Source organism: Trichechus manatus, unplaced genomic scaffold (genome assembly GCF_000243295.1).
Source record: "Trichechus manatus latirostris isolate Lorelei unplaced genomic scaffold, TriManLat1.0 scaffold00234, whole genome shotgun sequence".
Classification (NCBI taxonomy): Eukaryota; Metazoa; Chordata; class Mammalia; order Sirenia; family Trichechidae; genus Trichechus; species Trichechus manatus.
Genome location: NW_004444170.1, coordinates 642,688 through 658,420, shown reverse-complemented (window position 1 = coordinate 658,420; position 15,733 = coordinate 642,688). Strand labels below are relative to the sequence as shown.

Genomic DNA, 15,733 nt, shown 5'->3' with positions numbered 1-15,733 from the left:
AAGAGCGTAGTCAATGTCACTGAAGTGTGTATGCAGAAATTTTTGAAACGGTGTATCTTTGGCTATGTGTATTTTCACCAAAAAAAAAAAAAAAAGGTTGAGAAGTTAGAAGGTTGATATGTTGTGGGGTTGTTAACCAATGTCATAAAACAACATGTGTACTACTGTTTCATGAGAAACTATTCGTTCTGTTAAGCCTTCACCTGAAGTACAATAAAATACGAAAAAAAAAAAAATTAAGACTGGGTAATTACTGCAAAGGATATGGAGTAGTGCTTTTCACCAGCTGATTGCTGGAGCTTGTATTGAATAGAACGTTTTGTTCAGAGCATCTTTGCTGCTGATATGACTGAAGAAGAAATTCCTGGAAAACAGAAGGAATTAGCACGACCTAATAGATTCAAGCATCAATTGTACATTTTTATAGATAACATTTTTACGCACATAATTTGATTTAATATTTTAGAGGGTCTACAGCATAAAAAGATACAGTATTTGTACACTGATTTCTTGGAAACTAGTGGCCTCAAGATAGGCAAGGAGGCATCTGTATATTTTTAAAGTTGTTGCTCTCTGGCATTTTTAAGACTGATCAATCTCAGACATTTTAAATTCAAATAAAAGTTGAAATATCTCTTCCTTGGAAGAATATAGTTAGAGATCTAAATATAATTTCTTTGGCCACAGAGCTACATCATAGAACTTTATACTATCATTGCAGAATTCTTCTATTACATGCCATTTCAACTTATTTTATCAGTATTTAAAAGAAGTGTTGTAATTTTCAAAAGGAGATGATAATACTATATTACTTTTTAACCATATAGTGATCAAAACTGAATTGAAATAAATCCCTTTCAGTGTATGGTGAGAGGGGCAGAGAGCTAGGGCTGCATCCCTAGTACATGCAGAGTAGGAGACCAGGAGTCCAGTTGTCTGAAGTAGTGGATCAAAGTCTAACTGGTTATAAGATCCTGAAAGGTTCTGAAATTTTATGGTGTGGTGTTGCCTTGTGTAATTTGTAGAAGCGTCACTGTATTCCCCAATAGTCAGGCAAAGCTTGTTCCCAGCTCCAGGAAACAAACGTAGAAGCTTAGCATTTCTACAGATTTTACTCTGGTCCTTTGAAGAGATGTATCAGTGTGACTGCAAATATTTCCTCTCTGTATATGTGTCTATGTTCCCACCTATAGCTATGCATGAAATTGTTAAAGTGTGAGAAGTTATGAGAGAACAAACTCTTTTCCGTGAACTGAAAATTGGAAACTGCATTCTGGAATCTCCAAATGCTTTTAACTTTCCGGCAGGGAAGAGAAGAGGGATATGTATCATATAATGATATTGGGTAGGCCTTGAAGCTTCAGGCATTCAGTAATCAAGTGTAAGACATTTTACAAAATAATCAATCTAAGAATGCCATCAAGGATTTAAGGGATCTTTTAAAAAATAGTAGAAAGTCATCATAAAAAAATCCAAACAGCTGGTAGTGGAAAGGTCACAAATAACTTGGTTCAACCTGTCTACTTGATAAGATGTGGTTAGGAAAAATAAACTTTTATGATTGAGTAATATGAGAAAAAGAAAGAAAACAGATTTTTCACTTAAAAATCCAACCCAAATAAAATTCAGTAGACATTTTTATTGGTACATCTTTATTTGTTTGCTTGTTTGTTTTTTAATACTTTTTCCACTCTTGCTCCAAAAAAGGCTTTCATGCAACTTTTGGGGCAGAGGAAAACTTTTCTTCAAATAATTTTAAAATGAGTATATTTTTGTATTTTAGAACTTTGGTAATTTACTCAGTTGAAGTCTTTAAAGGTCATAGTTTCTAAATATAAAGGGATCTTCTGAAAGACATTTTAAGCATTAGTATCAATAAACGATCTGCAAAGCTTATGGCTATGAACTCATGAGATGGTTTATAATTCACAGAGGAAAATCTGTGTCATTATTTTATCAACATAGGTATACATCGCCATGAAAGAAAATCTTTGTCAAATACCCTTTGGTATAACCACCTATTGTCAGGAAAGAATTTATTTTCAAAATAAAAAGTCTTGGATGAGTTACTGAGGCTGCTTCCTGTCCAGGCTTTAATCATCCCCAGCAAATGTATGTGGTTCAAAGCTTCATTTAAAAGCATTAGATGGAATATGCCAAATTCCCTCCTTTCTGAGTCTGAATAAAGCCTTTACCATCACTTGACAAGTATAAATGATGCCAGGCATTTATGGAATTTCAAAAAATTGCTAAATTATGTAGTTCTTTTAGTGTTATTTATATCTAGATTTCCCAATCTAATTGTGTATTTTATACATCTTTGCTTTCAGAATATTTACTTATTCAACAAGCAGTTTTATAACCTTAAATGTCCACATTTCTAGTGTCCCTTGAAAAATAAGAAGCTGACATCACACCAATGTGAATCTCAGTGTGACAACAGGTTGTGGCCACCCCAGAGGTGCTCGTTGTAAGAACCAGCATCTCACAGCGCTCTGGCCTCTGTTGCCACACAGGTCACATTCTTCATCATAGGACCTTCATGGTCCCATTAGCATTTGAGCTTGTACCCTTTGCATAGATTTTCTAATTTACTCAATGAGCATGGAGATGGCACAGGACTGGCAAATGTTTCTGTCTGTTATACACAAGGTCACCATGAGTCAGAGCCAACTCAATAGCAAAAAATAACAAGGTCCTGCTACAATTGTACGATTAATAGGAATATGTTTTTTACTTTCTTTTTTTTTTGTCTAGATTTTATATTCCTGAATTTTGTTTGTCTAATGAATATTCCCAGTTAATTCCCATTGGCACTTGATACTCACCATAGCTAATTGGAATTTGAAATCGTTCCTAGAAGAGTTATTTATTATTACCATTGGAGCCTTACTCCGAGTCGCCTATGGAAATCACTTCCTAACTAGTCATTCTGCTTCCAAGTTTGTTTCTTCCATTGTTTCTCATTCCTGTTGCCCTACATAGTATTGCTTTTTCTAAAGCATTGTACGGATCCTCTCATCTCATAACCTCAAATCAAGTGGGATAACAACAACAGAAAAACCTTCAGTGTTTTTCCCTTCTTTAAAAAAAGACGAGAGGGACAAAGAATCTGTCCGGCCTCTCATGACCCTTACAGTCAATAGTTGTCATAATTAATACAAAAGCTTGATGTTTTGTGTTCTCTCCAGTTGTCTTTGTACTGTGCAGGCAGGTTGGAGGTAATCGAATATTATCACTATCCTTGAAACTGTAGGTGATTAGGACCCTTAAATTTTCCTTAATTCCTACCTGTCCTTTGTGGCTTTTATTTATTTTGCACTAGAGTTGATATCCTCTCATGCTCTTACGTTTTTTGCATCTTGAATTAAAATTATTTTGATTTCTCAAATACATAAGAGTTATTGTAAAGAAACACTTGGTAAGCTTAATGCGGACATTTTATAGAAGAAAACTTTTCTTAGACTATAAATGTAAATCATTGAGTTTGTTCTCTTTTCTCTCCCCTGTACAAATAGATGCAGAATCCAATCTTGACTTTTTAGAGATCAACAGGGCGCTATTATGTTGTTAATTTAAGGATGTATTTTCTTCAATGGAAGTTTAACAGAAACACTGAGCAAAAAGAGCACATTGATCTTTTTTTTTTTTTTAAGAAAATCAAGAATTGGAGGTTAGGTGGAAGTAGAAATAAATAAACCATGTCATACCTCAAGATTTCAGCTCTAGTTTTTAAAATGGTCAAAATTTGCACCGTGATATGAAGTAAGAAGTGCGTTACTGTAAGACTGTCTTCACAGATGGCCTTAAAATGTTGTCTCACATGAAGGCAATACACAGCTCTCAGTACTGCAGAAGATAAATCTTCATTTCCGCCATCTATTTCTTTGAGTTTAAGAGCTTAGTTTGACGATGTCATTATAATAATTCACGTGTGGAACTTGCATTGTGCACGCAGTTGCTCAGAAGCCTCATAACTGTGTACATGAAGTATGTGGCAGGTGGTAATTCATGATTCCCCAGTCTTTCGTGAGCAGAAACAACTTTTTAATTCCCCATGAAGCTTCAGATGTTGGAGTTTAGGGGCAGTTGTCATGAAGGCTGCGGCTCTTGATGATGAGTTAGAAGGAGTACTGGCAGTGACATTACTGACAAGAGCCCGGAGGCACCCACAGGTGTGTTCTGCCCTTCGGAATGTGCCAGGCTGTGAGAGAGGGGATTTGAAGGCAGCAAAGACTTGCAGGTTAGTCAGATAAGGCTTTGAGACTTACTCTAAGAATCCAATATGCTGGCTGGAGTTACGGATTATAACTGGTTTAACAGATGACGATTTATAAGTCTTTGAACAAAGATTCTCCTTAATATAGAAATAACCAGTAAAAACCAGCTGCCCTGAATAAATTCCAACTCAAGGCGGGCGACAGTGTGTCAGAGTAGAACTGTATTCTGTCAAGTTTTCAGTGGCTGATTTTTTTGGATTTGGATCACCAGGCCTTTCTTCTGAGTTGCTTCTGAGTGAACTCAAGCCTTCAACCTTTCAGTTAGCAGCTGAGCATGCTAACTATTTGCACCACCCAGGGACTCCGATATATAAATAGAAAGAACAAGCAAGGTCATGAAACTTGAAGAAACAACAAAAGGTTAACAAATAAAGCCCCCAAAAAAGCCTATATTCCTCTTACTCTTTTCAAATTCATCATCTTTTTTTTTCTTTTTATATTTCCAGGAACATTTGACAACCTAGTTTATTTCATCTTTATTTTAATGTTATCGTACATTCTTTTTTTAGTTCCATTCTTTCTTTCCCGTTCTTTCTCGTAGGTTTTGATCTAGTAAAATGTGAAGAGCCAGGAATCCCTAACTACGGCTATAAGATCCGAGATGAAGGCCACTTCACTGACACGGTGGTTGTCTACAGCTGCAATCCAGGGTACGCCATGCACGGCAGCGGTACGCTGACCTGCCTGAGTGGAGACAGGAGGGTATGGGATAAGCCATTGCCATCTTGCATAGGTGAGTTGGAGAGCCAGTTTAGATGACTGTAGTGTACTATCTATTGCTTTGACCTCACCTTTTGGAAGAAGAGAGTTTTTTTTTTTTTAATACACTCTTTCCAGTTTGGGTTTCTGTGTATTCTGAAGATTTGTGGGATTTTGTTCAGTTATGAAAGACAGATTTCCTAGTACTATATTACTGAGAATATATGCACAGATGTATTGTTATAACCATGACACGAGCGTTGCAGTGTTCCATCTTCTCGACTATAATTACGCAAGATTTATTCCTTTCCATCAGGATAATGGCTGGGAAGAAGTAAAGAAGGGAAATGATAAAGAGAATTAATGTGACGTTTCCCTGGGTACAGAATACAGAACAATTGTTTTGGTTTTTAAAAGTTGTTGGGCATTGTAATACATGGAGATTTTCCCATGTTTCCAAATCTTTTACAGCGGAATGCGGTGGTCAGATCCATGTGGCCACTTCGGGGCGCATATTGTCCCCAGGGTACCCAGCTCCCTATGACCACAATCTTCACTGCACTTGGATTATAGAAGCCGACCCAGGAAAGACCATCAGGTATTTGTTCTATTTTTGTTGCAGTGATTCAAGGTACAACTTCTATTATTTAGTGGATATAGTAGTACATCTATTATCCAGGGTAATGAAGAAGTTTTTGTGCTAAAGAAGGAAACTTAAAAGTATAGCTAAATGCTTCTTTGGCTCACTTTCTTACATGGCTATTCCTCTGAAAGGTTTGTAAAGCTGTACATAATAGAGATTCGAATAAATGAGGTAGCGGTTAGCTTTTGCTGTACGACAGTCTACCGTCAAAACATGTTGGCTCTAAGTAACAATCATTCATCTGCTCCTGACTGCCAATCTGGAGCAGCTTGACTGAGGGATCTGGGCTCAGCTAGGCTGGCTGGATCTCTGCACAAGGTTCCTCTGCCCTCAGTAGGGTAGTCCATGCTTATTCACTGAGCAGAAGGGTTCTCAGTAGCAAGGGGTGGAAAACTTTCACACTTCTGTTTACCTTTGCAAAAGGCCATTTACCAAAGCAAGTTTTATGATGAAGACAAGATCTGAGGTATGAAGAAATAGGCTCCACTCCTGAATGGGTGGAGCAGCAAAGTGGTATTGAAAAGGGGCGTGTATCCAGGGATGCCAGGAAGTTGTGGCCATTCAGCAATCTAAAGATAGAAGCTAGAGATAGAACAAGAAGTATGCTATATAAAGTTAGAAAAACAAAATAAAATAATAAAAATTGCAGAAAATTGTGCAAACGTGTAAACAAAAATTATTGTCCTCCTTAAAGTGATAGTTCTAAATTATTATGGTGATATTTTTAGACCGTTTAAGCCATTAAGTAAACAAGCCAACAAAAGTAATATCTTTAAAGCAATTTCTCCATGTTCTAGTCTGCAAATTAAATCAAAATAATAGTCCATAAAATAAAGTTATTTCAAAATAAGTTGTTCCTTAATTATAGCTCTTAGTGAACTAAAAGAGAACACATAGTCCCCAGAAAAACTTCTTAAAATCCCCCTTTTCTCCTTCAATTAATTTTCCTCATTCATTATATCCATTCCTAAATCTCTCTACAAAATTGAAAAAAAAAAAAAACTTGCCCCTTCTCCAGAGCCCTGGTGGCAGAGTGGTTAAGCCTTTGGCTGCTAACCAAAGGGTGGGCAGTTCGAAATCACCAGCTGTCCTGTGGAAACCCTAAGGGGCTGTTCTACTCTGCCCCATAGGGTTGCTGTAAGTTTGAGTCGACTCCATAGCAGTGGTTTTTTTTTTTTGCTTTACGGCCTTCTCCTGCACCAGTTTTCCTTTACGGCCTTCTCCTGCGCCAGTTTTGCTTTACGGCCTTCTCCTGCACCACTCTTAGTTCACGTGTCTTTGATTCGTGCTGTCTTCATTGTGCTGTTGTGCCCCATCAACAAAGACATGAACCTCTCTGGTTAAGGCAGCTCCGCCTCAACATAAGTGAAGCTAAATACATTGAGAAATCAAAGCCAAAAACCTCTTTCTGGGGGAGATGGAAGGACAGAAACATTGTTAAATTAATATAAACTTAGTAATTTATATTTACATGGCAATCGTAGACTGATAGTACTACAACTTTATAACTTAGAAAAAATGAACTGGGATGAGGTGAAGTAAAAGGAGATGTGTGTTCTGTTCCACGATGTTCTATTTCCCTCGGTTGTGTCATGGGTTTTTTCCTTACGTGACTTTTCTGGCCCGCGGTTTGTAACTCTCCCAAAGGGATTGGTTGAACCACAGTCTTGCAAGGGATCGGTTGGTTTACTAGTCACATAAGTAGCTTGCAGGGGATTGGTCTGTTTGCTATCTGCATAAATCTTGCAAATCCACCCAGTCGGATTGTCGAATTAACAGTCGTGTAAAGGATTGGTCGGTTTATGAATGCCACACCCTGAAATTGACAAGGAGTTCTCTTATATTAGATCTCATAGAGGTTTTTAAGAGCCAGGAGAGAATCCCTTTCTTTGGACATGGGGACGTGTGCTGAAAACCTCCTAGAAGAGCTGTAATACAGATCAAGAGCTGTGGCACTGAGCTGGTAACACTCTGGGCTGCTGACACTAAAGAGTGAGGGATATGGCAAGCACAGCACGGACAGGCAGCAGAGAAATGGCAGCAGTGGTGCTATCTGGGAACCAGGAGACTGGCAGATGGTGGCCGTGGGCAGAGTCGGCCCATGGAGAAGATGACGATGTGGGCAGAGTCAATCCAAGCAGCAGAGCTGGGTGCGTCTGGGCAGCAGGTGGCCAGCAGAGTAGAGTCTTGGACATAGGCTGTAAAGGGGTTACCAGTAAAAATCTTGCCTGGAGAGCTGGCATAATGCTGGCCTAACCCCATCACTGGCCCAGGGTTGTTCCAAAGCTGCTGGGTGTGAGCTGCACCAGCAATCACAGGGGGCCAGAGCTGGCCAAGAAAAGCCGTGGAGAGAGACAGACAGACACACAGAGAGAGAGAGAGGGAAACAAGCACACCACACCTGACCTGAGCTGGTGACGCACCTGCTGAGGGAGAGCGACAACTGCTGACTCTTGGTCCGTGGCATGCCTGCCCGGTGACACCGACATGACACGGGTAATTTGAGAAGGGTGAGAGATATGTGAGTTTCTCCCCTACGATGCCAAGTAGGGTACTCGTAGGGGGAGAGGGGACCAGCTCAGCTCACATCTCTTCTTGTTGTTCACTGTTTGCTTTTCTATAATTAATAATAACGGCTTTCAATTGCCAACACTGTTTAAGTGTCTTGTGTGTACGACCCAATCAGATCGAATAGTAGAGTCCTCATCCTAACAGTCTTATTGCTGCTGGTAATTTTGAGACAACTAGCATGTGTTTGGGGGCCCTGGTGGCACAGTGGTTAAGAGCTTGGCTGCTAACCAAAAGGTTGGCGGCTCGAATCCACCAGCCGATCCTTGGAAACCCTATGGGGCAGTTCTACCCTGTCTTACAGGGTTGCCGTGGGTCAGAATCAGCTCCATGGCAACGAGTTTGTCATGTGTTTATGCGCACAGTTCACTCTTCCGATATTCGCCCTCTCCAAGATTCACTTATTTTACTTTTTGTTGAATCATGTTAACGCTTTGGGAATAAGTAAACTTACATAGCACAAAGTATTACCGTTTTCAAATCCTATGTAAGAAATGTTCTCACTATGTAAGAGGAACAAGAAACAGAACTTAAGTATATATCGAATGCAAACATATGATTTTATCATAAACCATTTAAAGATTAAGTTGTGTCCTAAATCAAGATGAATGATTGATTAGACAATTATTGACCTATTGAGACAACACTGAAGTTCATTTGAGTAATTCAAGATTTTGTATTTTTCACGAAAATCAATGAAGTCACTTTTCCATTGAAATAAATTAAATATTAGTTCCTAATTTTGAACTCTGAACACTTGATTTAAGTAATATAAAAGCCGTTAGACTGGTTTTGATTTTGAAAACTCCTAGAAATTAATTATGGTTAATGGAATGACTTTACATAAACAATCTGCTTTCTTTTCGGAGCGTTTCAAATCTTTGTACATCTTACAATTTCCCTTGTGGTTTGTTTTCCCAGAATTAGAATGAGCAGTATCTTCTCCAAAATGTAGAGTGATGAATTCACACTTCGCAGGTGAAGCTAATACTTCATTAACATTTTCATAAGAAAAGAGAAAAGAAATTAGTAAGAATGATTTAAAGTAATGAAAAATGTATAACTTTTTATATCACGAACTATAATATTTAACCATTAAGATTTTCTCTGATGCAAAATGAGAGAAAAAAAAGACATTGCATGCACTAATTTGTTATACCAGAAAGTTTTCTTCTGATGCGTATCTTTCAAAATGTGTAAACATATACATTTGAAAGATATGTATGTTTACCTTAGCAAATTTATAAACAGATTTTTAAAAAAATTAAGACACAAATTCCTTTCTAGTATGGAAGTTAAGAGGGAAACGTTAGTATTTATAATTAATTTCTTAAATGATATCCAACTTCATACAAAAATATTTCCAGTGATTAAGTTGTCTTTCCTTAAGGAAATAGTATTTTTTTAGGCTGGGGTTGGAAAACGGCATACTTAAAAGAACATAATGTGCAATTTTAGGCTGAAAATTGTACTAAGAATCAGAAAAACAGATTCTGGTCTTAGCTTTGTTGGCTAGCTTACTAAGTCTGAGTTATTTCAATGGTATGATAGCCAATATTACCTACACTCTATACTCAAAAATGAGGAATTTATCAGTTATAGAACATGAGTCCAGGGATTAACGTATTAAGAAAATGTTAATAAAACAGAATTAATTGCAAAGTATGCATGCTACGATTTTTTAATGTTAATGCTTTTCACTCCCAGAAGATAAGTAAAAAACAGGATATTGGAAAATATAACAAATGCTGGTTTCCACTCTTCAGGCCAATTATTATTGGGCCTGCTTTTATTTCACTGAGGCCGATATCACTTACCGATTGTATATTGTTACAACTTTCTATTCAAAGTAATAGAAACCCCCCAAATAGTTATTATTATAGGGTACTTGGGTCTGGAAAAGGTTTGTAATTTTAACATACATGCTATAAGCAGTTACCTGAGCAGAATTTAATTAAAAGTCTAATCACAAAACATTGTAGTAAATTTAGCCACATTAAGTGTTATATGTAAACATTTCTCTAACAGACCCAGTGTATTTCATTGCTGAGGACAGCTATAATTTATGTAATAAAGGAGACAGCATTATAAACATCTTCAACAAGCAACATTGGAGGCTTTGTTTTACATAATCACATGTGTATATTGTTCCTTAATTTTAATTACTTTTCTGTAAGTGTAATTATCTGGAAAACTCACCTTGGAAATATTTCTGTTCACAATCGTTTGCAAGAAATTTTATTTGGTAGCGTAGTTGAAGGAACTTATTTTTAAAAAGCTTTTACAGTGTTAAAAACATCAGAATAACTTCAAACTTTTTTCAAGATTGTCAAAACTGGTCCTAGGCAGGCTTTTAAAGAAAGTGAAACTCACGTTGGTGATCCTGGTCTCCCCTTTACGTGTCCTTGATTTGTTTTTGGGCAGCACTTGGGGCAGTAGAGAGATTAACATGAGATCTGGTCAGGACATCCTGAATTGCATTAATCTATTTTTGACCAACCTTCAAGGTCTCTATAAGAAATATACTCAAGAGGAAAACAGCAGGCAGATGAACTCCATTCATGAGGTGCTTCTCAAATCTTAATGTTCAGCTTTAGTAAACGTGGTTGGATCATGGGTTGGACTCCCTTTGGTGACATGACTGACAGGCTTGGGGTCTGGAATCAAAGCATGCCAAATCCCCTCTTTCCTATTAAGACCACAACTGAATATGTTATATCATTTTGTAGATAATGTGAGAAAATAACCAGTCAAGAGAATATCAGTCATCAAAAGAAAAGGGCAGAATTGCTACAGAGTTTGCCCCCACACCTCCTCAGGCTGGAGTCCTGGGTATAGCTTCTGGGTATAGCTTCCCTTACCAATCACTGAGAAGAGAAAGAGTCAGAAGGAAGAAGGTTCCAGGCACCTCTCACTCTGCAAGGTTCTGATGTGCACAATTTCAGTTACCACAGTTTAGTTAAATAACACCAGTCCCTCAACAACACGATGTGAATTTCAGTTATCACAGTATATTAACTATGAGGCATTGTGAAGTTTACGGCTAGCTCTTCCCTCCCCAAATCCCTGTGTGCATTGTGATCTGTAATTATTCACGTCACTTCATTCAGAGCCTGTCAGTGATTGCTCATTGCGCATCTGTTATTCAGTTCATGCACAGACAGAAAAGTGTGTAGTGGTGTTGCCTTCTTGTCTCGCAGAGACACTACAAATACGGATAATCAGAAGGCGGAAATGGCCAACAAAGATGAAAGTGCAACAAAGAAATGAAAAGTGGCAGCGCTGGAAGTATAGTTCTAATTAAAGGTAAATGGAGTTACAGGAGAACTAGCTGGCCAGGGGAATGTGCACACTGTCTTTGCTTAAGAGACTACAGATATGTAGTCAGAGGAACATAGAGAAGGTGAACTTCAGACATAAGTGAGGAAAGCGGTTGTGAAGAAAAGGATGGTGATGGCCCAGGGGAAGTGACTGGGCAAAAAGCATCAAAGAAACACTTGGAGATATTTCAGAACATAGAGAGCACAGAAGAAAATATGTGAGAAGCCTATTCAGACTTAGAAAGGAGTATGCCAATTCTCAAAGGCTTAGAAAACATAGCTGATCCAAATCATAAGTTATGTGACGAGAAAAATGTGGCAAACACTGTTCCAAACTATTCGTGATAATTTTTTTTTTACCAAGAAATAAAACATTTTAATTCTCAATGTTTCAAATACTTTAAGTTACAGGGAACTAGACAAGTATTTGGAATCCCTGGCTGGTGCAAAGGGTCAGTGCGCTCAGCTGCCAGCCCAAAGTTTTGCAGTCCCAGTCAACCAGTGGTGCCTTGAAAGAAAGGCCTGGTGATCTACTTTGGAAAAATCAGCCATTGAAAACCTTATGGAGGACAATTTTACCCTGACACACATGGGGTAACTAGATGGCAACTGGTTTTTTTAAGACAAATATTAGTCTCACTGTCTTTTTATTCTAATTTTCTGTGTGTTTGTAACCAAAAGTAAACCAGTATTTACAGACATCATTAAAGGTCGTGGAATATTTGTAATTTTTCCCATTGATTGTTAACATCCCTTTGAATGGCTTCAGCTTACACTATCTTGCAAAACAAGGACTGCCTCATATTAGAGTGTTCCCACTCTAAGGAACCTGTTTTATTTTGTTAATGAGAAAAATTCATTTTATATGACTGTACAATTAATGGACATACAGACAATTTGAAATAGTTAAAAAAACAAATACACTATACATAATTCCCATACCTAGACATCATGGTTATCATGCTGGCATATGTCTAACATGTATCTATGCACATTCTATAGTGTGGATGTGTATAATTAATTATTATCAATTTTTCACTGTTTGTTATTTATGTTATTTCTAATCTTTGATATTATATATAATAATTTGGGAAGTAGTCTTGCAGTAAAGCTTTGCTCATATTTCTAACCAATATCTTAGAATAAATTTCTAGAAAAATTTTTGCTCACTCAAATAGTGCAAATATTTTTATGTGTCTTAATACAAATCCTTCAATCAAGCAAAGCTGATCATTGACCTGCTCACAAAAAAAAAAACCTCATGTGTCTATTCATTATATGAAGAATAAATTCAATCTCATTTTATATGACATTCAAAGATATCTATATTCCTTTATTTTTTAATAATATGAGTGTTACAGAAAAATAAAAATTCCAAAAAGTATTTTTCAAACTAATCATTAACTTTATATGGAAAAGGAAGAGACCCCGAATAAGTAAAGCACTACTGAAGAAGAATAAAGTAGGAGGACTCGCACTACCCGATCTCAGAACATACTATGCAGCTAGTGTAGTCAGAATAGTCTGGTACTGATACAAAGACAAACACATTGAACAATGGAACAGAATTGAGAACCCAGATGTAAATGCGTCTACCTAGAGTCACCTTATCTTTGACAAGGGCCCAAAGTCCATCAAACGGGGAAAACACAGTCTTTTTAACAAGCGGTGCTTGCAAAATTGGATGTGCATCTGAAAAAAAATGAAACAGGACCCATACCTGACTCACAACATACACAAAAACTAATTCAAAATGATGAAAGACATAAATATAAAACCAAAAACTATAAAGATCATAGAAGAAAAAATACTATCAATGCTAGAGGCCCTAATACATGGCATTAACAGGATACAAACCATAACTAACAAGACACAAATTCCAGAAGATAAGCTAGATAGCTGGGATCTTCTAAAAATTAAACACTTACGCTCACCAAAAGACTTCACCAAAAGAGTAAATAGAGAACTACAGACTGGGAAAAAATATTTGACTACGACAAATCCAACAAAGTTCTAATCTTTAAAATCTACAGGAAAACCCAACGAACACCTCTATAACAATAAGACAAATAATCCAATCAAAAAATAGGCAAAGGAACAGACACTTCACCAAAGAAGACATTCAAGTGTCTAACAGACACATGAGGAAATGCTCAAGATCACTAGCCATTAGAGAAATGCTAATCAAAACCACAATGAGATACTATCTCACCCCGACATTACTGGCACAAATCAAAAACAGCAGAAAATAGCAAATGTTGGAGAGGCTGCAGGGAGGTTGGAGCTCTTATGCACTGATGGTGGGAATGCAAAATGGTACAACCATTCTGGAAAACGATATGGCGCTTTCTTAAAAAGCTAGAAATAGAAATACTACATGATCCAGCAATTTCCCTCCTAGGAATACAACCTAGAGAAATATGAGCTGTCACATGAAAAAGTGTATGCACACCCATATTCATTGCAGCATTGTTCACAATAGCAAAAAGATGGAAACAACCTAAGTGCCCATCAACAGATGAATGGATAAACAAACTATGGTACATACACACAATGCAGTATTATAGAATGATAAAGAACAATGGTGAATCTGTGAAACATCTCACAGAATGGATAAATCTGGAGGGCGTTATGCTGAGTGAATTAAGTCAATCACAAAAGGACAACAATTGTATGAAACCATTACTATAAAAACTCATGAAAAAGGTTTACACACAAAATGAAACAATCTTTGATGGTTATGAGGGAGAGGAGGAGTGGGGATGGAAAAACGCTAAGTAGACAATAGATAAGTGGTAACTTTGGTGAGAGGTAAGAGTACACAATACTGGAAAGCCAGCACAACTTGATGAAGGCAAGGTCATGGAAGCTCCATAGACACATCCAAACTCCCTGAGGGACCAAATTACTGGGTTGAGGGCTATGGGGACCATGATCTCAGGGAACATCTAGCTCAATTGGCATGACATAGTTTATAAAGAAAATGTTCTTCTGCATTCTACATTGGTGAGTAGCATCTGGGGTCTTAAAAGCTTGTGAGTGGCTATCTAAGATACTCCTCTGGTCTCACCCCATCTGGAGCAAGGGAGAATGAAGAAAACCAAAGATACAAGGGAAAGATTAGTCCGAATGACTAATGGACCACAAGCATTACAGCCTCCACCAGACTGAGTCCAGTGCAATTAGATGGTGCCCCAGGTACCACCACCGACTGCTCTGACAGGGATCACAATAGAGGATGCCAGACAGAGCTGGAGAAAAATGTAGAACAAAATTCTAACTCACAAAAAAAGACCACACTTGCCTGTCTGACAGAGACTGGAGAAACCCCGAGAGTATGGCCCCTGGATACCCTCAGTACTGAAGTCACTCTTGAGACTCACCTTCAGCCAAAGATTAGACAGGCCTATAAAACTAAACAAGACTAAAAGGGCACACTAGTCTAGGAGCAAGGATGAGAAGGCAAGACGGAACAGGAAAACTGGAAATGGGGACCCTAAGGTCGAGAAGGGGAAAGTGTTGACATGTCGTGGGGTGACAACCAATGTCACAAAACAATATGTTTACTAATTGTTTAATGAGAAGCTAGTTTGTTCTGTAAATCTTCATCTAAACTGTAATAAAAAGAAGAAAAAGTATTTTTCAATAATCCTAGACCTCAAAGATAACTACAGTTGAAAATTTAGTACATATAGCTTATAATTTTTCTGCACAAATACAAATATATGGAATTTTGTTTATCTATTTCCTTAATTCCCTTACACATCTGTCAGTTTGTTGTACTGTGGTGGCTTCCATGTTGCTGTGATCGTGGAAGCTATGCAACCGGTATTTCAAATATGAGCAGGGTCACTCACGGTGGACAGGTTTCAGTGGAGCTTCCAGACTAAGACAGACTAGGAAGAAGGACCTGGCAGTCTATATCTGAAATAATTAGCCAGTGAAAACCTTATGAATAGCAGTGGAACATTGTCTGGTATAGTGCCAGAGATAAGCCCCTCAGGTTGGAAGGCACTCAAAATATGACTGGGGAAGAGCTATCTCCTCAAAGTAGAGTCAACTTTAATGATGTGGATAGAGTAAAGCTTTGGGAACCTACATTTGCTGAGGTGGCATGACTCAAAATGAGAAGAAACAGCTGCAAACATCCATTAATAATCAGAACATGGAATGTACGAAGTATGAATCTAGGAAAGTTGGAAGTCATCAAAAATGAAATGGAA

At 37.7% G+C, this 15,733-nt stretch overlaps 1 protein-coding gene across 1 annotated transcript in view; it reads left to right on the top strand.

The window, feature by feature from the left end:
- LOC101344436 (CUB and sushi domain-containing protein 1-like) overlaps positions 1-15,733 on the top strand; it is a 1,691,327-nt gene that overhangs the window by 1,340,680 nt on the left and 334,914 nt on the right. Inside the window, exons 23-24 of the mRNA XM_023743077.1 lie at positions 4,822-5,013; positions 5,451-5,577. Of these exons, the coding sequence (XP_023598845.1) occupies positions 4,822-5,013; positions 5,451-5,577 (319 nt within the window). The remainder of the gene's footprint in view (positions 1-4,821; positions 5,014-5,450; positions 5,578-15,733) is intronic.